This window comes from Orcinus orca, chromosome X (genome assembly GCF_937001465.1).
Source record: "Orcinus orca chromosome X, mOrcOrc1.1, whole genome shotgun sequence".
Taxonomy (NCBI): Eukaryota; Metazoa; Chordata; class Mammalia; order Artiodactyla; family Delphinidae; genus Orcinus; species Orcinus orca.
In genome coordinates this window covers 42,875,065-42,903,023 of record NC_064580.1, presented here as the reverse complement: position 1 = coordinate 42,903,023, position 27,959 = coordinate 42,875,065, and the positions used below count along the sequence as shown (strand labels likewise).

At 52.3% G+C, this 27,959-nt stretch overlaps 3 protein-coding genes across 8 annotated transcripts in view; 1 reads left to right on the top strand and 2 right to left on the bottom strand.

Moving 5' to 3' along the window:
• The window catches only part of SYN1 (synapsin I), a 51,666-nt gene extending 34,403 nt beyond the window's left edge, over positions 1–17,263 (top strand). Inside the window, exons 6-13 of one of the 2 annotated variants that reach the window (XM_004281980.2) lie at positions 10,849–10,911; positions 12,214–12,356; positions 12,454–12,528; positions 12,617–12,719; positions 14,032–14,178; positions 14,532–14,619; positions 14,718–15,309; positions 16,203–17,263. In XM_004281980.2, the coding sequence (XP_004282028.1) occupies positions 10,849–10,911; positions 12,214–12,356; positions 12,454–12,528; positions 12,617–12,719; positions 14,032–14,178; positions 14,532–14,619; positions 14,718–15,309; positions 16,203–16,338 (1,347 nt within the window). In that variant the 3' untranslated portion in view covers positions 16,339–17,263. The remainder of the gene's footprint in view (positions 1–10,848; positions 10,912–12,213; positions 12,357–12,453; positions 12,529–12,616; positions 12,720–14,031; positions 14,179–14,531; positions 14,620–14,717; positions 15,310–16,202) is intronic. The other variant, XM_004281981.2, reaches the window with a different exon arrangement.
• On the bottom strand, positions 2,934–6,543 carry TIMP1 (TIMP metallopeptidase inhibitor 1). Its single transcript, XM_004281990.3, has 6 exons — positions 6,387–6,543; positions 5,414–5,542; positions 4,582–4,661; positions 4,272–4,398; positions 3,899–4,023; positions 2,934–3,207 (listed from the first exon to the last, which is right to left on the bottom strand). The coding sequence occupies exons 1-6, from the start codon at positions 6,526–6,528 to the stop codon at positions 3,037–3,039; spliced, it is 774 nt and encodes a 257-aa protein (XP_004282038.1). The 5' UTR covers positions 6,529–6,543; the 3' UTR covers positions 2,934–3,036.
• On the bottom strand, positions 17,256–27,620 carry ARAF (A-Raf proto-oncogene, serine/threonine kinase). Of its 5 annotated transcripts, none has more exons than XM_049704839.1 (16): positions 27,442–27,620; positions 25,951–26,105; positions 25,708–25,811; positions 24,844–24,946; positions 24,599–24,756; positions 24,388–24,486; positions 22,844–22,985; positions 22,712–22,739; positions 22,487–22,632; positions 22,190–22,392; positions 20,291–20,467; positions 20,128–20,188; positions 19,484–19,588; positions 19,114–19,245; positions 18,038–18,172; positions 17,256–17,832 (listed from the first exon to the last, which is right to left on the bottom strand). In XM_049704839.1, exons 2-16 carry the CDS (start codon positions 26,044–26,046, stop codon positions 17,698–17,700), a joined length of 1,824 nt encoding a protein of 607 aa, XP_049560796.1. In that variant the 5' UTR covers positions 26,047–26,105; positions 27,442–27,620; the 3' UTR covers positions 17,256–17,697. The 5 variants fall into 5 exon arrangements, with proteins under 5 accessions (XP_049560796.1, XP_049560797.1, XP_049560793.1 ...); XM_049704840.1 differs by having other exon boundaries at positions 24,599–24,753; positions 27,442–27,617; XM_049704836.1 differs by lacking the exon at positions 27,442–27,620 and adding an exon at positions 27,298–27,435.
• Positions 27,621–27,959: the final 339 nt, after the last annotated feature.

Genomic DNA, 27,959 nt, shown 5'->3' with positions numbered 1-27,959 from the left:
GTGTAGATAGATACAACCACATTGCTCTTTATATTTGGGTACTTTCATGACCCAGAGTTTCAGGACCCCTTTCAGAATGTTGATTGTCTGTGAGGGGGGAAAAGAGAGAGGGACACTGGGACTGAGGAGCATTTATGGGGTGAGGGGCTGGGTCTTAGTATCGCATCATTAGATTTTGGATCTCAAAGACCCACCCTATTCCCTCAGTCAGAGCAAGGTAGGGGCTTGTATTTTGGTGGGGAGGTGGGTACAGGGAAGAGGTGAGCAGGGAGCCCTGGTTACTTGAACTCATAATGCCTCATGGTCTCAGTGAGAAGACCCAGGAATTAAGCCACAAGGACTAAGGGTGGGAGAAATGTGTCAGGGGACCCCTTGGGGTTCAAACATTCAAGATTTTCCCTGTCCCCAAGACTCTTGGGAAAAAAAGGGTTTGCAGAGCAGCTACCATCCAGGTTCAACCACCTCAAGGGGCTTTATCCACCCTTCTGGAACCTCACTGTGAGTCCCTGCGTCGGAGGCTTCTCTGAGGTCTACCCAGACTTACCCACGTCTGAGTTACAATAAACAGTATGAGGGCCAGCCCAAGGGTGGTCAGGGACAGAGCCAGGAGCAAAGCAGGGACCAGCAGGAAGTCGGAACTCATGGCAAGGACCTGGAGACACAGTAGGGGTGGGGGGAGTTGAAGCATGACTTTTCCCTGGCCCAGCTCACCCCCAATCAAGAGAAGATTCAGGGAACATTTAATTAACACTACTACTTTCCAGGGGCCTGGGGTCAGGGGAGGCCCCATGGTGTGGTGGCGGGGAAAGGACACTGAGACTGGGCCTCTGGTACCAATGGCCCCACGTCCATTCATCAGAGCTGTAGCTCTCCACAGAGGTTCAGCAGGAGGCCCAAGCTCAGTGGTGGATAAATAGTCAACAACAGGGAGGTGCGGCCTGGGCATTCCTGCCCATTTGAACCCTCTGTTTTACTCTTATAAGAGATCATGTCTTCAGCCTTCTATTGGAGTGGGGATTGGTATTTGGGGTGTGTCTGGGGTTCTCACAGCTTCTCATGCAGACTTTCAACTAATCTCTTTTTTAAACTCCACCTTCACCCCTACATCCAGAGAGAACTTGTGCCCTAATCATTTCCTTTGGTGGGCGCTCTACAGTATAACTGGGGTTGGTCCTCAGATTTCACCACTACTGGCATAGTAAGTGTCCAAGGCTGGAGAGTGAGACGTAGGTGTCAGTATTGATAAAAAGGAAGGGTTGTTCGTATAGAAATCTACCTCTTCATCTGTCATTGGGGGGTGTGGAGAGATGTTTCAACATATAGGGTAATATATTGGGAGCTGTTCCAGCAGGGAGATTTTCCAACTAGAGATATCTAAGGATGGGGAAATGTGTCAATGGGGGGAGTCAATCAAGAGGAGCTATATGGATGGATGGGATTTTATGAATGGAAAGGTTTTAAAGTGGGCTTATCAATGAGGTAGATATCAATGGTGGGTATTTCTGAATAGGAAGATTGACAATGAGAGCATTTTGATGGGCATGTCTGAATGGGGAGATATGCCAGTAGAATACATGGGAAGATTTGTCAATAGAGGTTGTCAATGAGAATTATGTCATAGAAAGGAATTTATGAATAGAGAGATTTGTCAACTGAGTGGTCATAGGAGATATGCCAATGGATTAGGTAATGATGAAGAGAGATATTTGTCACTGGGGTCCATGAGTGGGTGATAGATTACTGCTGGGTATTTGTGAATGGGGATATTTGTCAATGGGGGGGTCTTCAATGGAGATATGTCAATGGGATATTTATGAATAAAGAGGGTAGCTCAACAGAGGTATTTGTTAGTGGGATATTTGTGAAAGAGGTATTTGTACAATGAAGAGAGGGGACTTTTCAAAGGAAACATTTACCAAGGGCTTAGAGATTTGTCACCTGTAGTTTTGGCAACAATAGAGATTTATAAATGTGGTGATATGTCCACAGTGAGGACTTTATAGTGGGGAATGTTATCACTGGGGAAGGGGTTGTCCTCAGAAGTCTTTTTAAATGTTGGTATTTTTAAGTGGGGTGAGTTGCACACTGGGAAGCAGTGTAAAAGTTTCATAGTAATAAGAAAAAACAAATGAGCATATTAAATATTTGTAACATCTGTGGGGGAGATTATCAGGATCACGAGTTAAACTAAAGTTTCCAGGGTGCATTCAATTATTACTACTGATATTATACATCATATCCAATATTGTAAATTATCATTCCTGACATTTAATGTAATTTTCAATATTGTAAATAATCATTAGTGAGAAGAATGATCACTACTAAAGTTACACATTAAATTACATTTATCTTACTACTACTAACTAACACTTGTAAGTGCTATGTGCCTAACACAGTTCCAGGCACTTTACACATAAAGTTACATTGTCCCTAGGAGTTAGGCATTCGCTTTATACCAACTTTACAGATATGGAAACTGAGGCATAAAGAGGTAATATGATCTCCCCAAGGTCTCAGAGCTAGTATATGGAAGGGGCAGGATTTGACTGCAAATGACCTGGCTCTAGTGTTTAGGCTCTTAACCACTACACTACACTGCCAGTCTAGAAATTAAAATCACTGTTAATAATCTTACACAGGAAGTTATTGTTATGAGAGTTTCATGTGTTTTGACCCCCCCCAAATACCCAATGAATGAATGCACCCATTAATCATCCTCCAACCCTAGCACAGACCTCGGAAGGATTCTGGGTAGGGACTGTGAGACCCATTTTTCAGGGAGAAGTACTGAAGGTTGGGTGAGGGTAGGGCCAGCCCCCAGGCTACCCATGGAGCTGGACCCCATGCCACACCCCCTCAGCATTGGTCCCAGGGTGCTCCCACCAGGTCGTCTGACATAGGTTTGTTCCCAGACACTACACAGGGACACTGCCTGCTGAGTGGTAGTTCTTTATTGCATTGTCTTGGAGAAAGAAAGGCGGGAGTGGGAATGGGGGTGAACACTGTGCAGGCTTCAGCTTCTGCTGGGGGCAGGATTCAGGCCATCCGGGGCCGCAAGGACTGCCAGGTGCACAACCCTGGCTCCCGGGGCAGGCAGGCAAGGTGGCGGCTCTGGAAGCCCTTGTCAGAGCCTGTGAGGAGCTGGTCCGTCCACAAGCAATGAGTGTCACTCTGCAGTTTGCAGGGGATGGATGAACAGGGAAACACCTGGAGGAGGGGAGGGAGACACATCTCTGAGGGCTTCTCCTCCTGCCCCTACCTCCCCTCCAGAGGATAACTTTCTGCTCCTCAGATTTTAACTTGGAGCTGCTGGGGAGACCTGGTGTCACCCCACCTGGGTACAGACTCAAGAACACTCCCTCCCATTGTGGGGAACAGTCATTGGGCTTGAGGAGGTGACAGCAATCCAGGGAAATGATCAGCTTCCCGGAATGGTGTTGCGGGAACAGTCAGGCAGGTCTCCTGGGGACCTGTCCCATTGGATAGGGAACAGCTGGCAGTAGCAGGGAACAATCGGTGGGCAGGAAACTTAAGCATAAGGAGACGTGGGGCTCAGAGATAGTCACTGGGGTCAGAGGACATTCAGGGCCATCAGGGAGCAGTCTTGGAACAGAGTGGCCGAGCAGTCACAAGGGGGAGTCAGAGGGACAGGAAGCAGCCAGAAAGTCCAGGAAACAGCGGATTCCCAGGTATCAGACACAGGGCAAAGGAACAAGCAGAATGTCCAGGGGAACAGTCTCAGATTTGAGGGAACAGCAAGAGAGATCAAGGACATCCCTAGGGTTTGGGAAGCAGCCATAGGGACAAGGAATAGTCAGAGGGAACCAAAAACAAGCCATGGTTTGGGGAAGACCCCAAGGACTGCTCTCCAGGCGGCGGGCAATGTCCAGGGACTCACTGTGCATTCCTTACAGCCAGCAGCATAGGTCTTGGTGAAGCCCCGGCGCTGAGCGGAGCTCAGACTGTTCCAAGGAGCCACGAAACTGCACGTGGTGATGTACAGGTTCCCGTTCAACAGTTGTCCTGCGTGGGTGGGGGCGGGGGGGTCAACAGGCAGATTCTGATTGGCTGGGCCAGGGACAGAGTGGCGCCAGATTGGTGTCCCAGGACCACAGACCCCGCTGGGCAAAGCCCCAGCCTTCTGATAGGCTGAAATTGGGGCGGTCCCCATTTCAACTGGGACCATTCCCACAGAGCCTCCCCTCCCTCTTGCAGTTACCAGGCAGCAGCGGAGGGGTGGCGTGGCACAGGGCGATGGGGCGGGGCCTCACCAGCTATGAGAAACTCCTCACTGCGGTTCTGGGACCTGTGGGAGTATCCGCAGACGCTCTCTGTGGCGGCGGTGTAGATGAACCGGATGTCAGAGGCATCCCCCAAGGCGTTGAACCCTTTGAACATCTGTCAATGGATGAGGGGAAGAATCTTTTACTGACATAATCCTCCCACTCCACATTCTTCCCTGAAGTCGTATAGCACTCTGATATCACAGCTAATTTCCTCGCCAAACCAGTGGCCAAAGGCTTTTATTTTGACAGGGCGGAAGATTTTAGGAACTGCTGGGGGAAGGGGCAGGAGGGATACCTTGGTCATCTTGATCTCGTAACGCTGGTATGAGGTGGTCTGGTTGACTTCTGCAGTCCCCACAAACTTGGCCCTGATGACTGCAGGAGAACAGGGGAAAAAAACGAGTAAAAGGGACTGCATGAGCCAATAAGAATAATCACAATGATAATACTAGCAAAGCACATACTTAAATAGGGATTGCTGAATGCCGGACAGCACCCTAGTGACTTATGCATTTGTTAATTGCTTCATCTGTATGTTGGTGCCTACTGTTAGCCAAGCACTGCTTCAAGCCTTTTTTCACATATTCATCATGTGTTCGTTCACTCAACAAATATTTTGGAGTGCCTGCTCTGTGCCAGGCACTGTTCTTGGTGTCAGGGACATAACAGTGAACAAAACACAGAAATCCGTTCCTTGTGGAGCTCACATTCTAGCCAGGACAAGAGAGACTAAACACAAGCAAAATAATTAAGTATATAGGAAGTTAGATGGTATTGTGATGGGGAACTTCAGAGCTGGGTGAGGGGATCAGGAGTAGTAGGGGACAGGGGCTCAAGTTTTGAACAGGGTGGTCAGGGAAGGCCACCCTGAGAAGGTGACATTTGGATATCCCCATGTGGATACCTGGGGGGACGGGTATACCAGGCAGAGGAAGTAGACAGTACAAAGGCCCTGAGGTGGGATTGGGCCTTGAGTAATCAAGAAAGTGTGAGGGTGGCAGAGCGGCTAAAGCAGAGTCAGTGTGGGGCTGAGTGGAATTGTTCTAGAGGTAGGCACCATTGTGAACCCCACTGGACTGAGAGGGAAACCGAAGCCCAGAGTGTGTGGGTAGGGCGGATACACTCACCGAGGTCGGAGTTGCAGAAGGCCATCTGTGGGTGGGGTGGGACGCAGGTACAGGCTCGGCTGGGGGCTGTCAGCCACAGCAGCAACAGGATGCCAGAGGCCAGGGGTGCAAAGGGGGCCATGGTGCGTTCTGTGGGGGTGGGGAGGAGGGTTCAGAGGGCCCCCAGCTCAGCCGATCCATGTACCTGGGCAGGCCTCCCACCCCATTCTACCCACACACACACCGGGTTGGGGAGTTTGGGGATTTTAAAGTGCTTGGGGATTTGAGAGCCCAGGGGAGTCTAGGGGGGTAGGGAGTCAGGAGAGTTTAGGAGTTGTGGAGTTTGAGGGATTTAGGGGACTAGGTGAGTGGGGGAGTTATGGGGCTGTAGCGTTTGGGGAATAAGGGGGCTGGGGAGTTTGAGAATTTAAGAGTGTTGAAGAAGTCGGAAAGTGGGGGGCTGAGGAATTTGGGCTTTGGGGAGCTGGAGGAGTTTTCGGGGAGGCTGGGAGTTTGGGGGTTGTGCATATTGAGAGGTGGAAGAGGTGGGGGAGTTGAGGGAAGTTGAGGAATTTGGAGGAGGTTGGGGATTTAAGGAGTTGACGGAGTTTGGGGGCTTAAGGGAGTGGGAGTGCCTGAGGGATTTGGGTTCAGAGGAAGCTTTGAGTTTAGAGATTTGGGAGGCTGGGGGAGTTTAGGGAGCATCAGGGGTTTGGGTTGCTGGGGGACAGGGAGGGAATTTAGAGGAGTTGGCAGCTTGGGAGGCATCTGATGTTAGGGGCTCATGGCTTTCGGGGAGCTGAGGATGGATGTCAAGGGTTCAAAGGAATTTGGAGTGTCGGGATTGGGGGAGCAGTTCCAGCCCCCCACCCTCTTCCCCTGGACCAGCCTAGGCTCCCGGTACCCGCTGGCCAGGCTGAGCAGCCGAGTACCATCAGGCAGGAAAGCTCCAGCCCAGTTCCAGGCCCTGCGGGCCGCCCAAGCCCCTGCCTACCTCTGGTGTAGCCTCTCTGGGCGCTGGATCTTCGGCGATGGCGGCAGGGCCGGAGCAGCGGAGGATAAATATCCAAGCGAGGGGCGGGGTGGCAGCTGGTAGGAAACCACAGGCCTCCAGGCTTCCTGGATGCATTACTCATCCTCCCACCATCCGTGGAGGCCAAGGGGCGGGCCCTGGGCTGCCGAAAAGGAGATGCACCCTCCTCCTCTCCCTCCCCCTGAGCCTCGCCCTGACCATCCCCCTCCCCCGTCTCCACGTCAGGCACCAGTCCCTCCAGGCGGTCTCACGGAGGGCTTACAGGCCGGATTCCACCCAGTGCAATTCCCTAAAGACTCCAAAATCTATCCGATCACCCACATTCCTGAAAATCCCCATGGCTAAAGCCCAAATTAGTTCATTCCTTCAATAAGAGTTTCTTGTGCACCTACTGTTTTGGGGGGGGCGGTGAGCGGCAGAGCAAACAAGTAGAAGCAGTGAAGGGAGATAGGGCAGGTGAATGGAGGAAGGATACCAGGTGGGGAAACTGAGGCACAGAGAGGTTAAGTGATTTATCCAAGGTCACAGTTAATAAGTGGCAGAACTGGGATTGGAATTCAGGAGGCCTGGATGGAGTCAGAGCCTGGGTCTTACCCCTTCTCAAAAAAAAAAAACAAAACACAGGCAAATAGTCAGCATTTATATAGCACCAACTGTGTACCGGGCGGCACTCGGCATAATTTATCTCACTTAAAGCTTACGATAAGCCTCTGAGATGGTTATCGGTATTATTCCCATTTCCCAGACGAGGCATAGAGGAATTGAAGAACTTTCCCAGGACCACAGGGCATGGCTGGGATTTGAACCTAGGCTAACTGGCACCAGGATCTTAACCCAGGCTGGGCACAGTCCTGGCAAGCGGGGAGGTTGCTGGTGAATGAATGAGCATTGGGGTGGGGGAGTTGAATGGTGGTGAAAGAGGCCAGTGAGTCAGTAGAAAACTGATCCCCTCCCATCCTGCCCTGCCCCTTCCCCACCAACCCTCCCACGCCCCTGGTGGGGGTCAGCGTGAGGCAATCTCTGTCCACCAGCTTCCAGATGCTGCCTGAATCTTCCCTGGGGTCCTGGGAAAGGGCTCTGAGGGCCGATTAACATCCTTGGTTAGGTCAGGGAGGACAGGCCAATAATAATAATGATGATGGTAGTGATGATAGGAGCCACTTATGGAGCGCTTACTGTGTACTGTGCCCTGAAGCCTTTGTGTAGTTCTCTCATCCAATCCCCATTACCCCCTTGCTAATTAAGCTTGATTAACTCAGAGTGGTTAGCACAACCATCACCACCAACACTACCACCACAACAGAAACTACCGCCAGCACTGTGAAGTGCTTACTATTACTATGCATCAAACACAGCTCTAAAATCTTTGGAAGTACTTTATCTGTCAGTCAATCCCGATTACCTCCTTGTTAATTAATATTGACTAACCTAGGGATATTAAACCAATAATAATAATAGTACCCAACACCTTTTGAGGATGGAGGCTTCCTGTGTGCCAGATACTGTGCTAAGCATTTTGCCCAAAATAACTAATGTGTTCCTCACAGCATCTGTGAGTTAGAGACTGTTCATGTTCTCATTATACTAATGAGGAAAATGAGATACACAAAGGGGTCAAGTGATCTCCCCAGGAAGGAGAGTGAAGAAGTGACTCTTTTGGGGGGGGGGCGGGCAGGACCAGGTAAGGGGGAAGAGAAGTAAACCAGGAATCTGGAGAAGCTGATTGTGAAAGTGGGGAATGAGAGTGAATGAGACAGGGGCTAAGTTGGTGGTGGGTGCAAAGGGGAAGTCCTGCTGCAGCATCATGACTTTGAAACCTGAGTCAGCACAGAGTTTTGCCCACTGTCTACATGTGAGGGGTTATGTGGACCCGGATTATTGTGCAGGTTTTGAAACTGGTGGGGTTTCATGGATGGGTGTCCGGCTGTATGGCCACCTGGCGAGCTGGATGGGTTTGGGGGGCGTAGGGTCCAGCTGGGTGTGCACAGCAGACACCTGGCAGTCCCCACACACACCAAGTGCTTGGGCCTGATTGTACCCTTTATACAGATCAGGAAACTGAGGCCCAGAGAGGGTTAAGTGACCTGCCTGGGGTTGAACATGGCCTTAGGAAGAGGAGAGGCCAAGGTTCAAACCTCGGGTTGGCCAGGGGATCCCAGTATTCAGAGCTCACTGCATGCACACATGTGTGGGCACACGCATACACATATACACAGTGTTGTGTTCAGGCTCAGGTCCAGAGAAAACAAGGAAGGTTTGTGAAAAGAGCCTAAAAACCTTGGGGCGGGGGGCGGTGTGCATGTGTGCTTGCACACAGTTTCCTGCTGTGTCTCTGCCTCTGAGGGTTGCGTGTGTGCCTTTAGGTGGTGTGTGCCCCTCTGTGGTGTGTGTGTGTGTACTTGAGTGTACCTGAGCCCAGTATGGTTTTTTTGTTAGTGTTTTTTTTTAATTGTATTATTTATTTATTATTTTTCGCTGCTGCGCGCGGGCTTTCTCTAGTTGCAGCGAGCGGGGGCTACACTTCGTTGCGGTGCATGGGGCTTCTCATTGTGGTAGCTTCTCTTGTTGCGGAGCATGGGCTCTAGGCGCACGGGCTTCAGTAGTTGTGGACGCAGGCTCAGTAGTTGTGGCACACGGGCTCAGTAGTTGTGGCACGTGGGCTCAGTAGTTGTGGCACACGGGGCTTAGTTGCTCCGCGGCAATGTGGGATCTTCCCGGAACAGGACTTGAACCCATGTCCCCTGCATTGGCAGGCGGATGACTAACCACTGCGGCACGGGGGAAGTCCCAAACCCAGTATGTTTTGTGCTGCTTCTGGAGTTGTGCCTGCCCATGTAAAACAGGTCTGGGCTGCGAATGGAATTGAGGATGTGCTGTCACCTCTGTGAGCTGTGTGTGTGCCTGTGTTACGTCACCTGCCATTTCAGCCTGGTTTCCCTGGAATGCTGATCAGAGCATCCCGGTAACAACTCAGTGCCTCTCAGCGCCCCATCCTGACGCCAGTCATTTGAGAAATGAGGAGGGTGGGGGGGCGTGCAGAGGGAGGGTGAGGCCTGAAGGCCAATTGGTCACCCTGACCCTGCGGGCTTCCTGTGCCTGTCGGGAACTGGGAACCACCACCGCCCCCAGCAGCCCCTCTGGGGATGCCATCCTCTACCCTGTCACCCCTGTCCGCACAGAGGAGGGAGGGTGAAGCCCTGCATGTTCATCCGTGTATGGTGGCGCTGGGGTCGGCCAACTAGGCCCCCTCTACTCCACCCAGGGTTGGGGGAGACTTGAGGTATCCCCATGCCTGAATGTGAGTGTGTGTGCATGTACACACCCCGGGGTGTTGTCCATGTAATTAGGAGGCTGTGGGTGTCTCTGGTCGTGTGCACGCCTCTCCATCTGTATATATGGCAAGGCACGTTTTTTGTGTGTGCGTCCCTACATACACTTTGCGTGTGCCCAGGAGTATGAGTCTCTGTGTTGTGGGTCTCGGTGGTTTTGTGAATACCTAGAAGTGTGAATACCTGGAAGTGTGTATACCTGTCCATGTGGTGTGGGTCCTTCTGTTTGTTGTGTGTATGCCTAGGAGCATTGCATGTGTATCTGTCAGTGCTGAATATGTGCCCATTTCTGTTGTGTGTGCCTGTCAGAGTTGTGTGTGCCTCTGCATTCTGTGGCTATGCCTCTGAGGGTTGTTCGTCTCTGTGTTGCATGGATAACCTTCGTGTTGTGTGTCCCTCTGTTACGTGGATTTGGGTGAGAGGAGGAGGGCTGTGTGTATGTCTCTGCCCAAAAGTGTTGATTGCGTGTCTACGAGTGTTGAGTGTGTGCTGCTGGGCTGGATGGCTGGCTGTGAGGGTCTCCGTGCAGCCACACAGCAAGGCATGCTCCGGAACCGGTGTTGGTGGTGGATCTTTCCATCGCGTGGGTCTCAGCATGTGTGGGAAGCTCTGGGTTTGGCTGTGTAGATCTGAGTTCTGAGGGTTTGTGTGTCTCTGGGTTGTGTATGTGTGTGGAGGAGACACACACAAGGCCTGGCTGAGGGGTCCAGTTGCTACATGCTCGCCACTACACCCCCACGCACGCACATGCACACACTCACTTCTCTGTCATCCATTCACTGTAAAAACAAACTTTCCCTTTTCTGGAAAAGTCCCCCACCCCTATCCCACGCCTCTTCCCAGGAAAGCAGAGGCAGGAAGTCTGGGACTTGTGGGTGGTGGAGGGAGGGATAGGCAGGCAGGGCTCTGGGTTCAATTCTGGGCTCTGGGGTATTGTGTGACCCCCAGCTGGTGGCTGGCTGTCTCTGACCCACCTCTTCTGGGAAAATCGCTCTCAGTGTGGCTCCCACTGGATGGGCTCCCCTCAGCACCACCCCCAGCCATGGCTGTCAGCCCTCCTGCCCTGACCATGCTCTCCCTTTCCACCCTACCAGCTCAGCAGCACAACGTACCCTGTGGTTGTGAAGATGGGGCACGCACACTCTGGGATGGGTAAGGTAAGTCCCCGGGTGGGCTTTGTATTTGCGTGCTTGTAAATGATGCATGTTCCTGGCATCGTGCGGATATAAGTACAGGCATACCTCGTTTTATAGCACTTCGCTTTATTGCGCTTCACAGATACTACATTTTTTTTTTTTTTTTTTTGCTGTACGCGGGCCTCTCACTGTTGCGGCCTCTCCCGTTGCGGAGCACAGGCTCCAGACGTGCAGGCTCAGCGGCCATGGCTCACGGGCCCAGCCGCTCCACGGCATGTGGGATCTTCCCGGACCGGGACACGAACCCGTGTCCCCTGCATCGGCAGGCAGACTCTCAACCGCTGCGCCACCAGGGAAGCCCGATACTACATTTTTTTTTTTTACAAATTGAAGGTTCGTGACAACCCTGCGTTGTCAGATGATGGTTAGCATCTTTTAGCAATAAAGTATTTTTAAATTAAGGTATGTACATTGTTTTTCTTAGACACTTAGATGTATTGCACACTTAACAGATTACAGTATAAACATAACTTTTATACGCACTGGGAAACCAAAAAATTTGTGTGACTTGCTTTATTGTGACCTTCGCTTTATTGCGGTGGTCTGGAACTGAACCCACAGTATCTCCGAGAAGGTATGCCTGTTAGAAATATATTGTGTATTCAGTGCACACAATAATTCTGTATAATTGTGTGTCCTTTATCTATTTGTATTTTTCCTCATATTCTTACATTTTGGTGGCCCAATTTTCTATCATGTGTTCAGCCAGTTTTGTGTGTCCTGTTATTTTGTTAGTGTATCCAGCACTGTGTCTGTATATAGGCAGGCCTCTGCGTTGAACACACACTACGTCATCTTTTACATTCAAGGGTCTTGGGGTCCTGTATGCTGTCCCTCCGATTTTGTCTGTATGTCCATAGAAAGAAGACTTGTAATTTGTATGTTTGAGTGTGTCCATGCTTCTGTATGTTTATATATTGTGTGTACAGTTGATTTTGTATGGGTGCCCACATGCATATACTGTATATACACACAATTTTTCCCACAGCTTTATTGAGATATAATTCACATACCATACAACTTAACCATTTAAAGTAAACAAGTCTAAAAATCGGGTTTTGTGTGTTCACAGAGTTGTAGACACCCAATTTGGTGTCTGTGTGTACATGTAAAAACCAGGAGACCCAGAATTAATGCATGCTTGAGTGCCTTGGGGTGTCCACCGAATTTCTGTGCACTCACCTCACCTGTGTCATTTGCCCTAAGGCACCCCAACTGCCGCCCCCTCCTGACCGGGCCCTGCTCCCCACCCCACTTCCACAGGTCAAGGTGGACAACCAGCACGACTTCCAGGACATCGCAAGTGTCGTGGCACTGACCAAGACATATGCCACTGCCGAGCCCTTCATTGATGCCAAATACGATGTGCGCGTCCAGAAGATTGGGCAGAACTACAAGGCCTACATGTGCGTAAGGAGACCAAGGCCTGGGTAGGGGTCCCCTGCCCTGCCTTGTGCAGCCCAGGCCCCCCAAGCCTCTCTCCTGTCTCCTCTTACTCTCCAGGAGGACGTCAGTGTCAGGAAACTGGAAGACCAACACCGGCTCTGCGATGCTTGAGCAGATTGCCATGTCTGACAGGTGGGCGGCCTGAACTCGGGGGTGGGGGGTAGAAGTGTGGCCACCCAGACCAGGCACTGACGGGCTGCCTTGCCTTGTGTCTTGGCAGGTACAAGCTGTGGGTGGACACGTGCTCAGAGATCTTTGGGGGACTGGACATCTGCGCAGTGGAAGCACTGCATGGCAAGGACGGAAGGGATCACATCATTGAGGTAGGAGCACCCCAGAATTTTGTGGGGGCACAGAGGGGGGAGCAGGTGCAGGGCAGCAACACTGTGAAGCACGCCAGGGCCTAGAAAGCCCTCAGCGAATGGCAAAATGTAAAACTGTAAAGTGCCTTGTGAACCAGGACATCCCTGGCAAATGGCAAAATACTTACTAAATTCTAAACTGCTCTGTGAACTTGGACATCTTTACTGAAGGGCAAAACACTTGTTAAGGTATAACGTCCTCTGTGAACTGAGACACTCTGGTGAATGACCAAGCACTTAGTAATCTTTAAAGTGTTCTGTGAATTTGTACTTGGCCAACAGCAAAGTACTTTGTAAGCTATAAAGAACTTTATAGAGAGTGGCGGTTGATACTAAAGCATTCTGTAAACTGTAAAGTACCTTAGGAAGGTACTGCTTGGTGAACAGCAAAGTACTTTATAAAATTATTTTAAAGAGGAGCTCTGTAAACTGGGAAATCCTCGTTATTGAAGCAAAGCGCTTTCAAAATTCTAAAGCTCTTTATAAGCAGCAGTGTCCCCGGTAAACAGTAAAGCAATTTGCAAACTGTAAAATACCTTAAAACTTCTGAGTGCATGGTAAATGGTAGCACTTTATACATGGTAAAGCATCTTGTAAACAGTGGTGCCCTTTGCAAAGCACTTTCCAAAGTCTAAACACACCATATATGTAACAGTCCTTTGTAAAGGGCAAGGAGCTTTGTAAACTGTAAAGTACCACGTAAACCACAGAGTTCTTTGTAAAACACAGAGCACCTAGCAAACTATAAAGCAGGGATTGGCAAACGTTTTCTGTCGAGGCCAGATGGTGCGTATTTTAGGCTTTGTGGGCCGTACAGTCTCTACTGCAGCTCCTCAATCTGCAAGAGCAGCCACAGACAATATGGCAAGAAAGTAAGGGTGGCTGTGTTCCCATGAAACTTGGTTTATGGACAATGAAATTTAAATTTCATATAATTTTCACGTCATGAAATCTTTTGATTTTTTTTTTCAATCATTAAAAAATGTAAAACCCATCCTTAGCTCCGGGGCCTGGGGCTGCACAGAAACAGGTGCTGGGCCGGATTTGGCCGGTAGGCCTTCATTAGCTCACCCCTGCTAGTATGTCCTAAGCTGTAAGGTATCTTGTAAAAGACAAGCCTTCCCCACACTGCGTAATAGGTGCTTCTCATACTGAAGCTGGTTTCCTGGGCAGCCGCCAGTCATACCTTTTCCCAACTTACAGCACTTCGTCATCGTCACCCTCCTGTGCACTTCCTGCTTCTCTCCTCACTGGATCCCTTCTCCTCCCCCAGGTGGTGGGCTCCTCCATGCCGCTCATCGGTGACCACCAGGATGAAGACAAGCAACTCATCGTAGAGCTTGTGGTCAACAAGATGGCCCAGGTCCTGCCCCGGCAGCGGCAGCGGGATGCGTCTCCCGGCAGGGGCTCCCACAGCCAGGTCAGGCCCCTGGCTCTGGCCCTTGGAGGCTAGTGGTGGGCAGGCCAGCCCTTGGTCATACTGTGTCACAGAGCTGATAATTAGAAGGCTAAGGGCATCGCCATGACGCACCCGTGTCGCAGCAGTTACCAACTATTTTAAAAAATGTTAATAGCTGCTACCGTGACTTCCCTGAGTGCCTCCTGACCCCTCCCCTGGGAATGAGTCCCGCACCCCACAACCTGCCATCCCCTCAGCTCAGCCACAAATGCGGCAACACCCAGCACACAGGGAACCCATGTCATTCTGATTGGCTGATGCTCCACCGGCTGGTAACTATTTTTAACCTCTCCTGCTCCACTCCTCTGCCGCAGACTCCGTCCCCAGGGGCCCTGCCCTTGGGCCGCCAGACCTCCCAGCAGCCCGCGGGGCCCCCAGCTCAGCAACGACCCCCGCCACAGGGTAAGTGAGGGGCCAGCTTCCTCGGCCCCGACCCCGCCGGCAGCCCCCCACCTCTCCCTTGCTTGCTCTCACGTGTGCACTTTCTCTCTGTCCCTCAGGCGGCCCTCCACAGCCGGGCCCAGGCCCCCAACGCCAGGGACCCCCGTTGCAGCAGCGCCCGACCCCGCAGGGCCAACAGCACCTTTCGGGCCTTGGACCCCCAGCTGGCAGCCCCCTGCCCCAGCGCCTTCCGAGTCCCACATCAGCGCCCCAGCAGCCTGCGTCCCAGGCCACACCGCTGCCCCAGGGTCAAGGCCGCCAATCCCGGCCAGTGGCGGGAGGCCCCGGGGCACCTCCAGCAGCCCGCCCACCCGCCTCCCCCTCTCCCCAGCGCCAGGCAGGCCCCCCACAGGCTACTCGTCAGACATCGGCCTCTGGTCAGGCTCCGCCAAAGGCCTCAGGGGCTCCACCGGGTGGTCAGCAGCGCCAGGGCCCACCCCAGAAGCCCCCAGGCCCTGCCGGCCCCACACGCCAGGCCAGCCAGGCGGGTCCCATGCCCCGCACTGGGCCACCCACCACGCAGCAGCCGCGACCCAGTGCCTCCGGCCCTGCTGGACGTCCCACCAAGCCACAACTGGCCCAGAAACCCAGCCAGGATGTGCCACCACCTGCCACTGCCGCTGCCGGGGGACCCCCACACCCCCAGCTCAAGTAAGGGGACCCCACAGCAGCCCTCGCCTTGCTGCTCACAGAATGCGCTCCTGCACCTGGAGGGCAGCCCCAGCTCCCAGGCTCCTCAGACCCAGGTCCTGTACACGGCTCCTGAGAGCTCTCTCTCCAGTTCCAGTCTGGGCCAGACCCCTCCCAGTTCACAGAGGCTCCTGCCCTCCACCCCAGAGAAACCCCCTCTGAAGTGCAGAATCCTCCCAGTAGGCCCTGGGAAAGACCCCCAGCCCAGCTCCTCTCGGCCCACCCCAGGCGCCTTGCTGACCCTCCTTCAGTACTTCCCTGCCAAACCCATCCTCCTTGTGCCCCACCTGATTCCCCCCAGCCGAACCCACAAACTCCTCCCGGCCCAATCCACAGTCCTCCTATGTTACTTCACTCTTCCCAGTCGTCCTCATGCTTTTCCTACAGTCTAGGCTCCCTTCTAGCCCATCTCAGTCTCCTCCCAAATCACACCACCCTCTCTGCCTCTTCTGGTCCATTCCAGACCTCCTCTCTTAGCTCAGAAGTCTGTCCTGCCCCACCCAACTGCTCCCCCTTAGATTTGCCCCTTCCAGCCTGTCCTTGGTCCAAGCACCACCACCCCCTTTTCTGGACTCCTCAATTATAAGAGAAGATTCAGCCCAGAACTCTTCCCATCAATCCCAGGCTTCTTCACCTTGGATCCAAGTCCTCCCAGCCTGGCCCAGGGCTCCTCCATTCGTCCTGAGAATCCCTCCAGGGTCCAGGCCCGTGCTGGGGGGTGGGAGGGTCACAGGCACAGCCCCAGGACCAGAGGGGCAGGGCTGGGGCCGGGCCTGGGGTAACGTTGTGTTTCTCTCCCCCTCCTCCCTTCCTCTCCCCCCTTCCTCCCACGCCTCCACCTTGTTTCTCTCTAGCAAATCCCAGTCTCTGACCAATGCCTTCAACCTTCCAGAGCCAGCCCCGCCCAGGCCCAGCCTTAGCCAGGACGAGGTGAAAGCTGAGACCATCCGCAGCCTGAGGAAGTCTTTCGCCAGCCTCTTCTCCGACTGACACCCCACCCTGAGAGCCCCCAAATCCCTGGGCAACCCCTGTCTGGGCCCTGAATCTATTTCTCACTTTTGGAATCTCATCCCTTGAGAAGCCCTCTCCTGGATCGCCAAGATCCCTCTTCTCACTCCTCAGAATGCCCAAGTCCCTGGGGAAACCTCACTCCCGGTCCTAAATCCAGTTCTCATGTTTAGAATTCCCAAGTCCTTTCAAAAACTGAGACCTACTTCTCAGTTCTAGAACCTCCAAATCCCTGAAGACCTCCACTCCTGGTGCCCTCAGAGTGCATTTTCCTTTCTGGAAGCTCTCCCAAACACCAGGCAACCCCTCCCGGAGCCCTGAAATTCCTGGAAAACCCCACTCCTGGTACCAGAGCTCTCAAGCACACCTTGTTCCCCATCAAAATTTCCCAAATCCTTAAGAAACCCCTACCTTTGAGACCCTTTCTATGGATCTCCCATCTCTGGAGATCCACCTCTTCAACTGCCCCCACCCAGCTCCCCAAGGATTTCCCTTCACCCCCCCCCAACCAACCCCACTCAACACACTGGGAGCTCCTCCCACTGCTAGGACCCCTCAGTTCCCCAGGGACCCCTGCCCCACTCTCCTGCCTCTGACAGCTGTCTTAAATATGCAAACTCCACCCATCCTCCCAGAATCCTTTGCACACAGGCCAGTGGTCCCCCACTTCCCCACCTTTGCAGTGATGTCTGTGTCTGTGACTGACGTGGCCTCCTCTCGTGCCGTGCTTGGCATATGTGGTCCTCGTTCATCGTGCCGCCTGTGGTGATGCGTGCAGTGGCGCTGTTTGTGTGGTCCGCACCTCCCCCCAACCTCCAACCCTTGCCTGGACTCACCCTCACCCCTCAGCGGCTCTGAACCCCATGAGAAGAGTCGGGAAGAAAAATAAACAAGCAAAGGCCCAGCAGAATTCTGTGCTTCTTGGTGAAGAAAGAGGGGAGTCCTTGAATGGTGGGAGACAGAGGGGACCCCCCAAATCCACATGGGGTGCTGGGGACCCCAAAATCCAGTGGAAGGCACATCAGGCACAAATTCCAGAGAGGTTCTGAGTGGAATCCCTGCCACAAATCCCAGCCGTTGGAGATGGAGGAGCTCCCGAATTTAGAAGTATCGCGAAAGCCAAGAGGAAACCGAATTATGGAGGAGGCAGGGGTCTCGGTCTTCGAGGGTCCCCCAATTCCAGAGGAACTTGAAAAGTACATGGGCACCCCCTCATCTCCCAGGGCAGGGATGGGGGATCCTGAGGCAGTAACGGGGCAGAGACAGACATTGATTGGTTGGTGGGCAGGGCTCCTTGGCGTGGCAGGTTGAGATTGGCTCCCTGGTGGCTGGGGGTGGGACCTAAGGCACAAGGCGGGCTGCGCTGAGTAGGCAGGCAGGCAACTCATCAGCCTGGGTACGGTGCAAGGAGGGTTCGGAGGCACTCCGCTCAATCTTGGGGAGTGACCGCTGCAGCAGCTCAATCGTGGCCAGGATCTGGGGGCAGGGGCGGGTGAGGAAGGGTGTCCAGATCCGCGTGGGCACCCCGACACCCCCAGACCCCAGCCTAATGGGGAAGCACACACTCACACACATTGTACACCTCGGAGCCTTGAACACAACACAGTTCACATTCACACCTCAGAGTCCTTCTCCTCAGAGGCTCCCTCCCCAGGGTGTCCAGCCCTCCTCCTCGGCCCACCTGGGGGAAGAGGGGCCGCTCCTCCCGCTGGAACTTGAGGCAGTCAGACAGCAGGCGCCTCATGGCCTTGGGGCAGTTGCTGGAGATTTTGCTGAGGTCCGGGGACAGATAGCCACGGCCCACCATAAAGATAATCTGGGAGGGGGGACAGGAATGGGGTGATCTGGGGGTCTGGGCTGGGAAGCCCAGGGAATTCTGGGTCTTGAGGGACCTGGAGGGCTCCTTTTAGGAGAACTGGGGTATTCTGGGTATTGGAGCCCAGAAGATTGTGGGTATCTTGTGGATCTAAAGATTCTGGGTCTCTGAGGACTTAGAAGGATTCTCTGCTTACAAAACAGAAGGATTTAAGCTTGGGGGAAGTCAAGGACTGTAGGTGTCCAGGGCCCAGATGATTATGGGTCCACAGGTTTCTAGGGGGCTTAGGGGCCTAGAAAGTACTGAGTCTGGGGGAAACATGAAGTTCTGGGTCTGGAGGAAGCTAAAGGATTCTAGCTCTCAGTAGTCTGTATTTCTGTAGAGGTCTGGGGCCTACAGGACTATGGGTCCACGTGGTCTGTACGACTGAGTGCTCAAGACCCAAAGACTATTGGTACGTGAAGCCTACAGGATCCTGGGTTTCTGAGGGTCTGGGAGATCCCAGGCCTTGAACCTGGAGAAATGTCTGGGGCCTAGAGTACTGTGGATGCAAGGGCCCTGAAGTCTGACAGATACCTAAGGCCTGAATGGTTGTAGGTATCTGTGAGGATTCCAGAAGTACAAAGGGATTGTTTCTGGGAGAAATGGGATTCTGGGCTTTGGGGACTTTGGAGAGTTTGACTAACCAGGCCAGAGGACTGTGTGTGTCTAGGGATCCAGGAGATTCTGGACTTTGAGGACCCAGAGGAGTAGATGTGGGTGAAGGAGGGAATTCTGGGTATGGAAGACCCAGAGGAATCTGGGAATCCTCAGCTCAGAAAACTTGGGGTTTCTGGGGGAAGTGTGGTGTTCTTGGTCTATGCAAAGGTGGAGATCTGAGGTTTGGAGGCTAAGGGGATCCCTTGGCCTGGGAGATAGCAGGTGTAAGGCATGGGGCTCACCTGGTCACGGCTGCCAATGTGGCTGTAAGGCAGCGAGCCGGTCATGAGCTCGTAGAGCACAACCCCATAGGCGTAGACATCCGACTGGAAGCTGTAGGGGTTCGGGTCCTGCATACGGATCACCTCAGCTGCCTTCAATAGGCCGGACCGGGCAGGAGGAATGTGGAGGTCAGCAAATGACTGGCCCATAGGCCCAGGGCCCACCAGCCACACTGGGTGTAACTCAGAGCCACCCACACGGGGGGAAGCATAAGCAGTCCAGACACCCACACCTCGGGGTGCAGGCATCCCCAGCCCCACTCGGCCTCCCACATCCTAACCCAGCAGCCCATGTCCCTATATGCCCCCAGTCCAGCCTGGCCCAACTCACCATCCATAGCACAGAGCCCGAGGGCTGCTCCAAAGGCTGGGCCCCACTCCACCGCGTCTTCACTGTGGCCAGGCCGAAGTCCCCGATCTTCACCGTGAGCCCCTCGTGTAGGAAGATGTCCGCCAGGGTCAAGGGCCACTACAGGGACTCCCAATAGCCAGGCTTCTTGCCCTGACTGGGAGGCTCTCGTTGACGCCTCCACGCCAGTCATGCCTCTAACCCTGACCAGAAGCTCCGCAATGTCACACAAACTAGCCACAACCTTGACTTGGGTGGGGAGCTCCAATGAATGCCCCCTACACTTGGCCCTCCTGTGACTCCTGACTAGGAAGCTCCTCTAATGGCACCCACACTCACCATGCCTGTGACACTGGTCAGGAGCTCCCCCTAACGCCCTCCACAGCTGCCGCTCCTCAGACCCTGACCAGAGTCCCGAAGAACAGCACCTGAACCAGTCAAAACCCTGACTCCTGACCAAGAGACTCCCATTAAAGGCCCCTCACCAGCCACAGCTCTGGCACCTGGCAAAGGGAAATGCCACATGTGCCCCTCCCTGTTTGCCCCCAGAAAGCCTCCCACAAGAGCCATCCCTCTAAGCCCTCATCCTGTTTGATGCCCCCCACCCAAGCCCAGCCCTCAGAGAGGGACATGTAGATACTGTTAGACTTGAGATCTCGGTGGATGATGTTCTTGGCATGGAGGTAGCTGTTGGGGTACAAGCAGGTGTCAGACTGTCTGGGGGCTACCTCATCTCCCCACCCCCAGATCCCCCAGCCCCCTCCCTAGTCCCCGGGCCAGGACGCTCACTCCATGCCCTGGGCAGTCTGCCGGGCCACATCAATGAGCTGGACCATGTCAAAGCGTGTGTCGGCCACGTGCAGGTGGTGGTAGAGACTGGAGCCCTCGCACCACTGTGTGATGATAGCAAATCCCGGCCGGGTCATGAAGCCCATGAACAGCAAGATGTTGACGTGACGTGTCTTCCTGCAGGCAGGGCAGAAGGTATCAGGGCAGGGAGGGTAAACAGCAACTTCCTGAGCATTGGGAATGGCGCTGTTCACTGCTGCCTTCTGCCATCATTCCCACCCTGGCTTTCAGGAGGCTCAGGGCCAGACTATGGCCAGATTCAATGAAGTTGTGAGACATGTTTGCTGGGCTATGATTCCACGCTGGGCGCTTATGTCCTGGGCTTCCTCATCCAAGTCTCCCAACAAAAGCAGGAGGAAGAGATTACCCCTCACCCTCTACTGACCAGAAGTGTCTTAATCATCAATACCTGCCATACCTCTGACCCTGACCATGACCTGAGCCTGTGACCATTTGAGATGAGAAAGTGGAATGCCAACCTTCATCAGTGATATATCAACATAATATTGATAAATGCTGGGTAAAAATATCAGTGATGTGTGGCTATATCCTGTTAACCATGAGAGGCTTAGAGGTAAAGAGCTTGGGATTTGGACTCAAATTAGATCCTAAGTTCCAATCCAGGCTTCCCTGGGTACTCACTGTACAATCTCAGGGAAGACACTTAACTTCTCTGTGCCTCATTTTCCTCAACTGAAAAACTGTGATAATTCTGTGAGCTACCTGACAGGGGTGTTGGGAGGAATATGTGAGTAAATAACCTGTAAGGTGCTTATTAGAACAGCTGAACACAAGCAAGCACCCTGAAAACATCACTGTCCTTGCTGTTATCACTACTGGGTACCTAGGTTACCTGACAGAAACTGTCCTGTATGAATGGAGCCACCCTCATTTAGAAGAAAACTTTCATTCCTTATAGAAGTATTAACTGCAGTTACAATGGTAACTTACACGCAAAGAACATCAACAACGCTCTGCAATTTTGCTCACAGCGCGTTAGTATTCTTCACAGCAGTTAGGTTATAGTTTCAATACGAACACAACGCAAATTCACAGCCCGCTCAAATCATTGCCATTTCATAGAGAGGAGCAGAGACTGAAAATTTCCTTACTGTGGCATCCATTATGAGGATGAGTATTAAAATAGCACAAGGAATTATGATAACGTCAACTCTGCAACATAATTGTGCCCACTTGTCAGAGGGGAAAGCCCACACTGGCAACCCCAGGAGTGGTAGGAACTAAGGCAGCAAAAAGGGAGCGCCAGGGTTTCTTAGCACAAATGAGTTAATATAGTATGAATGATATATTAGGTAGAGCAACCACAATCATTAATCAAACAATGATTAAATTATGGTTCTGATTATAGTTCTAATACTGTTCTTTAAAGTACAGTATTGTTATAATTAATAACAAGAAGGCAACACAATAAACATATACTAATGATGCAGAACAAGCAAACGAGAGGCAAGGACGCCAGGCTGCCTGGTGATGCAGTCAACTCACATTATGCTATTGATGTAAGTACCACAGTAACGCTGGTGATACCCATTTCACAGCAGACAACTGAAAAGACCCACATTTTGGAGGCAGAGCCATTAATTAATATCAGTATTTACACAAACACAAACACCAATGTGACCAGAGGTCCTCCAAACATACCCCTTCCCAGAGGGGAAAGGGGCTTCTCTGATAGAGAAGAAACTTACCATTATGGTTATAACACCACACAAACACAGGGGATGTGCAGGAAGTGCCTTCAGTACGGCCTTTACCCAGAGAGGCACCAAGGCGGTGCCCACCGCCCCTGCCCCCATCCCTGCGTGCGAGCAATCTCACCTGAGCACCTGCATCTCGTTCTTGAAGGCCTGGGCCTGCTCAGCTGTGGGTTGGGCCACCTTGAGCACCTTCACGGCCACATCGCCGTGCCACCGCCCACGAAACACGGTCCCAAACGAGCCCGTCCCGATCCTCTTCAGCAGCTGCACCTCACTGGGTGGCACCTCCCAGTAATAGCCCGAGTCCCGGTACCCCAGATTCTTCTGCGGGCCACAAGGGCGGCATCTCAGGGGCCTGCCCACACCCCTCATCACTCGGCCTGCAGTGCCCCCACCAAAGGTGCCCCCTGGAGCTCACCACTTTCTTCTTGTCATCGGCCAAGGACTTCCGCTCCCGCTGCTCTGACGGGGACTTGGAATGTGGGGACTTCCTCCCCGAGGACATGCTGGCTGGGCTGGGGCTCCCCCGGGGGGTTCCATCACCACCACCTCTATTCCCGGCAGCTGCAGTTGCGGAGAGGATGTGAGTGGAGCCGGGTGGGGTGGGGTGGGGGACTCAGGGTGCAGGTAGCGGGGGGCTCACCGTCAGTGTTGAAACTCTGGGCAGGGAGCTGGAAGAAGAGGGCTGGGCGTCAGAGAGAGAACATGGAAGACAACAGGAATGGCCCTCCCCTCTGCCCGGTGCTCCCCTGTGACCTCCCGCCTCGACACCAACCTGGATGAGGCCAGAGTCCATGGGGGCCGTGGTGCTGACCATGTGGACGTTGGGGGTGGATGTGGAGCGGATGCGCTGGAGGGGGGCGTTGGCCGGGGCAGGGAAGGGGAAGTGCTTGGGGTCACGGTGCTGGGTGCAGGAGCTGGCAGGGGAAAGGCTGTGAAATCACTGTCGAGTGAATGAGAAAACCAGTAGAGCTGCCACCACCGCCCATGCCCCGCCCCGTCCTAAGTGTGTGTTTAGCTCACACAGAGTAAACGTCCACTGTCATTACTATTATGCATTTGTTCAAGAAGCATTGACTGAGTGCCTGCCATGTGCCAGATACCACTCTAGGTAGTGGAAATAAAACTGTGGACGAAACAAATAAAGGTTCTACACGCATGCTGATTTGAACTGTACTAAAATTTTAAAATTAAAAAAAACCCAAAGAAACAAAAAACAAATAAAGGTTCTTGCCCTCATGGGGCTGACTGCAGCAGGAAAAAAGAGAAATAAAAAACAAAGAATATTTAATATGTCCAATGGTGACAGGTGCAATAAAGCAAAAACTAAAGCAACATAAGGAGACAGGAAGTGTCCCTGGTGATGTCAGGAAAGGCTTCTCTGAGCAAGTGACATTTGAGCAAAGACTTAAAGGAAGGACAGCAAGCCATGCAGATAGTGGGGGAAGAGCAATATATAATATTGTATAACTATATGTACTATTCAAATATATTATGTATTATATAACATACAGTATGTTATCTATATTAAAATTACAATGCTTTACACATATTGTAATAATGTTATATGTTATACATACACATCTGTTATACATGATATATACTAAATATATTATAATGTTACAAAAATATTTCTTAATGGTCCCTTCACTATCCTGAAATGCTATTCATAGATAATTTATTCACATATACCCATAATTAAAAATAATATAATGCTCTAACTTTACTATTTCATACATTACATAAAAATGTTTGATGTTCTACATTATATGAAAATATTATCAACATAACACATAATACAATAGCATAAATATATCATATAAATATTGACATTATAAAATATAGATATATAAAATGCATATCATATGAACATGATATATTAGAGCAATAATATATTTCAACATTGAAATTGAAAGGGAATTTACGATAAAATAATATGTATTTCAAAGTGGACAGGCTTGAGCATGGTTATAATGGAAGAATTAACTAAGTAGTTAGATGCATATATATAGATATATATTATAATTAATAAGAACTTATCTTATACCAGATCTTGTTCTAAGCATTGGACATGTCTTAACTCATTTAATCCTCACCAGAACCCTATGTGGTCATTATCTGCTCTTTACAGATGAGAAAACTAAGGCCCAGAGAGATTAGGGGAATCACCCAAGGCCCCAGAGCTCCATGCCCTTACACTTGTAGGTGCTAAATAAATGTTCATGGAGTAAACAAATGAATTAAGTATGGCTTGTACTCTACAGAGGCCTCCAGATCTTTTTCTTCTGACAGCAGCCCTTCAGCTAAGGCGTTCCCTACCTGGGACCCTGAGGGGTGAGTGGCTCATTCAGGGGGCGGTTCGAGGGAGCCTCATGCTGTCTGGAGCCTCCGGACAAATCCTGGACACTGTGGTAGAACCTTGAGGGCATTCAGGGTGTAAAGCAAGGGAACATGGGTGAGCTGTCTGTAAAAGCCTTGTGGCTGGGCCTCTGTCCTCCCCATCCCCCTGCCCACCCCAGGCCAGGCTCACTGTCGGCGGTTGGTACTCATGTCAACACAGACTGTGGGGACCTTGGAGGAACAATGCTGGTGGAACTTGTATCCACAGGTTTGGCAGCGGAAGCCATGGAACAGAAACTTAAGGCAGAAGTCACAAAAGGCCAGGCTGAAGAACGTCTTCCGTACCTGCTGTCACAGAGTAGAGAAGATTGAGGCCTGGTCAGGGACCCTCCCGCCACACCCACGGTCTGCCCCCACTTTCTACCCTGCACTCACAAAATTGTGCATGGTCAGGGGGACGTCTTCGAGGACCTCCACAATGAGCTCCTCGCCATCCAGGGGTGCAATGGCTGTGTCCCAGGCGGTGACTGTCTTTCGACTGCAGAAGGCATGGAAGGGAGTGAGTGGGAGGGTGGATGGGGCCATGGGGAAGAAGGGAACCCCCCAAAAGTCCCTCCAAGCTTGCCATCCATGCAATAATAGATGGCATGTTTCATTCTCAGTACAGCAACTCTAGGAACTAGTACTATCCTTGTCCCCATTTTACATATGGGGAAACTGAGGCTCAGGGGGATGAAATGACTTGTCCAGAGCCACAAGGGATTGTAAGTGGCAGGACAGTGCGAAGAGTCCATGCTCTTAGCCACAAGACGAGGAGCAAATGAGACTGAAGAAACAACTAAATCTTAGAAGTCCTGAGCAAGCCCCCAACAAAGCAGCTGGTGAGGCACTGAAATAACAAATAAAAAGCAATGCGTGAATTGAATACAAAAAAGTTAAGGAACTCTAAAACAGAGGAATAAATGGAAGGTCAGCGAGGCCCACACAGCAGACAGAGAACAAGGAAACGGAGGAAGGAGAGGGCTGACAAATTGATAAAACAGTGAAAGATGAAACAGATGAATTCCGGGAGGACATGACGGAGCACGGTGAGGATTTGGGGTGCAAGAAGAAAATGAGCTGCTGACCTTACAGGCCAATAAACTAATGAAGTAATGAGACAAAAGCTGGATGCACTCACGGAGTCACCGAATGAAGGGAAGACTAACGGAGACTGCACAGCAGAGTGGAGAGTCCCATGACTCTGAGGAGGGGCTGGAAGGCTGCGCGCCCAGTTGGAGGTGGCAGTGCCACACTTACCCCTTGATGAGCCGGTAGACCACACAGCAATCCTGATTGAGTCCCCGCACCTTGAGGGCCTTGTCTAATGAGTCGTAAACACTCATGCCATCCCGGACAGTCACCTGTGTGTGTGTAGATGTGAGGAGTCAGCTCTCAGTGGAGTCCCCAGCTGACTCTCCCAGCCCTTGTCACCTTTCTGATCCAAGATTTACAACCGGGTCCATGCCTACCCCTTGCCAGTTTTGCTCCCGTCAGACTCACCACCGTGCGTTGCTTGTTGGGCAGGTACACTTTGACGGTGCCCACCGCCCGGGATGGCTCGGCCCCGTTGGCAGGGGGGCCCCGTGGTGGCTCCATGGAGCCTAGGACTTTGTCAAGACGGGCTAAGGTGGGGCTGGGCAGGTGCCATGGGGCTCCTAGAAGACAGAGGTAAAATTCAGAGGTCCCATAATGATGGTCTGGAAGCAAAGTGGCAGGGGACAAAAATTCAATCTCCCAGCTCCACGTCACCCCTTGTAGCCTAATTTCCACACAGCCCAAGGGATCCAGTTCCTCCTCTGCTCAGCCGCTCCTGTTGTCTGTCTCACACTTAAGTGCCAAGGTCTCGGATTCACTGCGTAGGGCGGGGTGGGGTGGGGGGTAGGACATAGTGAGAGGTACACACACTGTCCCGGAGGGCACAGGAGCACGTAAGTCTCCGTGCTAGGGACTAACGGGGAAGTCAGCACGCACTGCACTGGGGCCTGTCATGTACGTAATGGACATGAACAGGCTGCCCTGGCTTTCTAATGGAGAAGGGGGTTCAGATGCTGTGGTGTGGGGTGAGTCACAGATAGGGTGATGGGGAACTAACAGAGGATCATCAGATACTGCCCTTAGTTTGAGGGAAATGGGAATTGCACCAAACAGTGTTCGTAAGGGCACTGTGGGCATCCCAAAGCCCTGAACTGTAATGATGGTAGGTTCATGGATACTGTGTTAGGTGGCTAATGGGAGTCACCAGACTATGATGGGGAGTTCATAGAGGCTCAGCAGACACTACGCTGCGGGGAGATGTAACAGGGGTCACTAGGGACTGTAATGGGTAGAAGAGTGGATAACGGGTGTCACCAGACACTGTCACGGGGGAAAGGAGGGTAATGGAGCATCACCAGACATGGTTGAGGTGAGATAAATGGGGGTAAAGCGCGGGTGGGGCGGAGGGCGCTCCAAAATTCTCCCTGACAACTAATGAAAGGGTCGCAGTTATATTACTGGTGATAATGGAAGGAGACTGGGGAGGGTTAAAGAGGAGGAATGGGGGAATCCTCAAACATTCTCCTAGTGAGCTAGACATTGATCCAGAATAAGGAAAGCGAGAAGTGAGCTTCATCTTCACGCATTCCCCGTTGTCGGTAAGCAAGGGTCATCAGATACCTTAAGGAGGTTAAGAGGGACTGCACATGACAAGACACCACAACCCAAGCCCCATTCGGCCTGACCCCGCCCACCGAGGGCCTTCCAGCTCTGCGCAGGCGCGCTGCCACACGCGACGGGCGAAACCATCCCCCGCAGCCTTGCACCCCTATTCCAGTCTACCCCCCCCCGCGTTGTCGAAGATGGTCTCACCCCGGGTCAAACCACTCCTCCGGTTCCGGGCGGGGGGCATCGGGGCCCAGGCTCAGCCATCCTGGAGCTGAGCTTTCGGTCCCGGCTCCCTACCCGAGCCCAGCAGTCTCTCCAGAAACCTAACCCTGCCGGGCCTGCCCTCACCTGTCACGCCGCTACAGCCGCCGCCGCCTCCATCTTGGGCCTGTCTTCTTGTTTCCTTACAGAGTCCGCCTCCACCGCCCCTCGGGCTTTGGCTATTGGCTCCGGAGGACTCAGCCCTCCATTCTTATTGGATTAGGGTCACGCCTGTCAAGGCAGGACCGGCGGAATGTGGGTTGTGTTCCGCATTAGGAGGGGCTGCCTGAAACGTCAGGGTCCAGGGCAAATTCGCACGTCCGGACTCGCGCAGGCGCAGTCGGGAGGAGACCAGCGTTCCATGGGCTTTAACCCCAATCGTGCCGTAGTGGAATCAAGCAGGGTGGGTTTTTTTGTTTTTTTTTTTTGGTCACCTGGGGCTGACTTTAGGGATCCCCGAATTTGGGCGGAGGATCCTTAAGCGTCCTTTTTGCTCCAGTGTGACCCAGCGCCCTAAGTACCCATTTGGGATTTTCCTATGTCTCAGTTTTACCGTCTTTGAAATGGGTTAGAATCAGACCAAATATCTGCAAAGTTTTCCAATT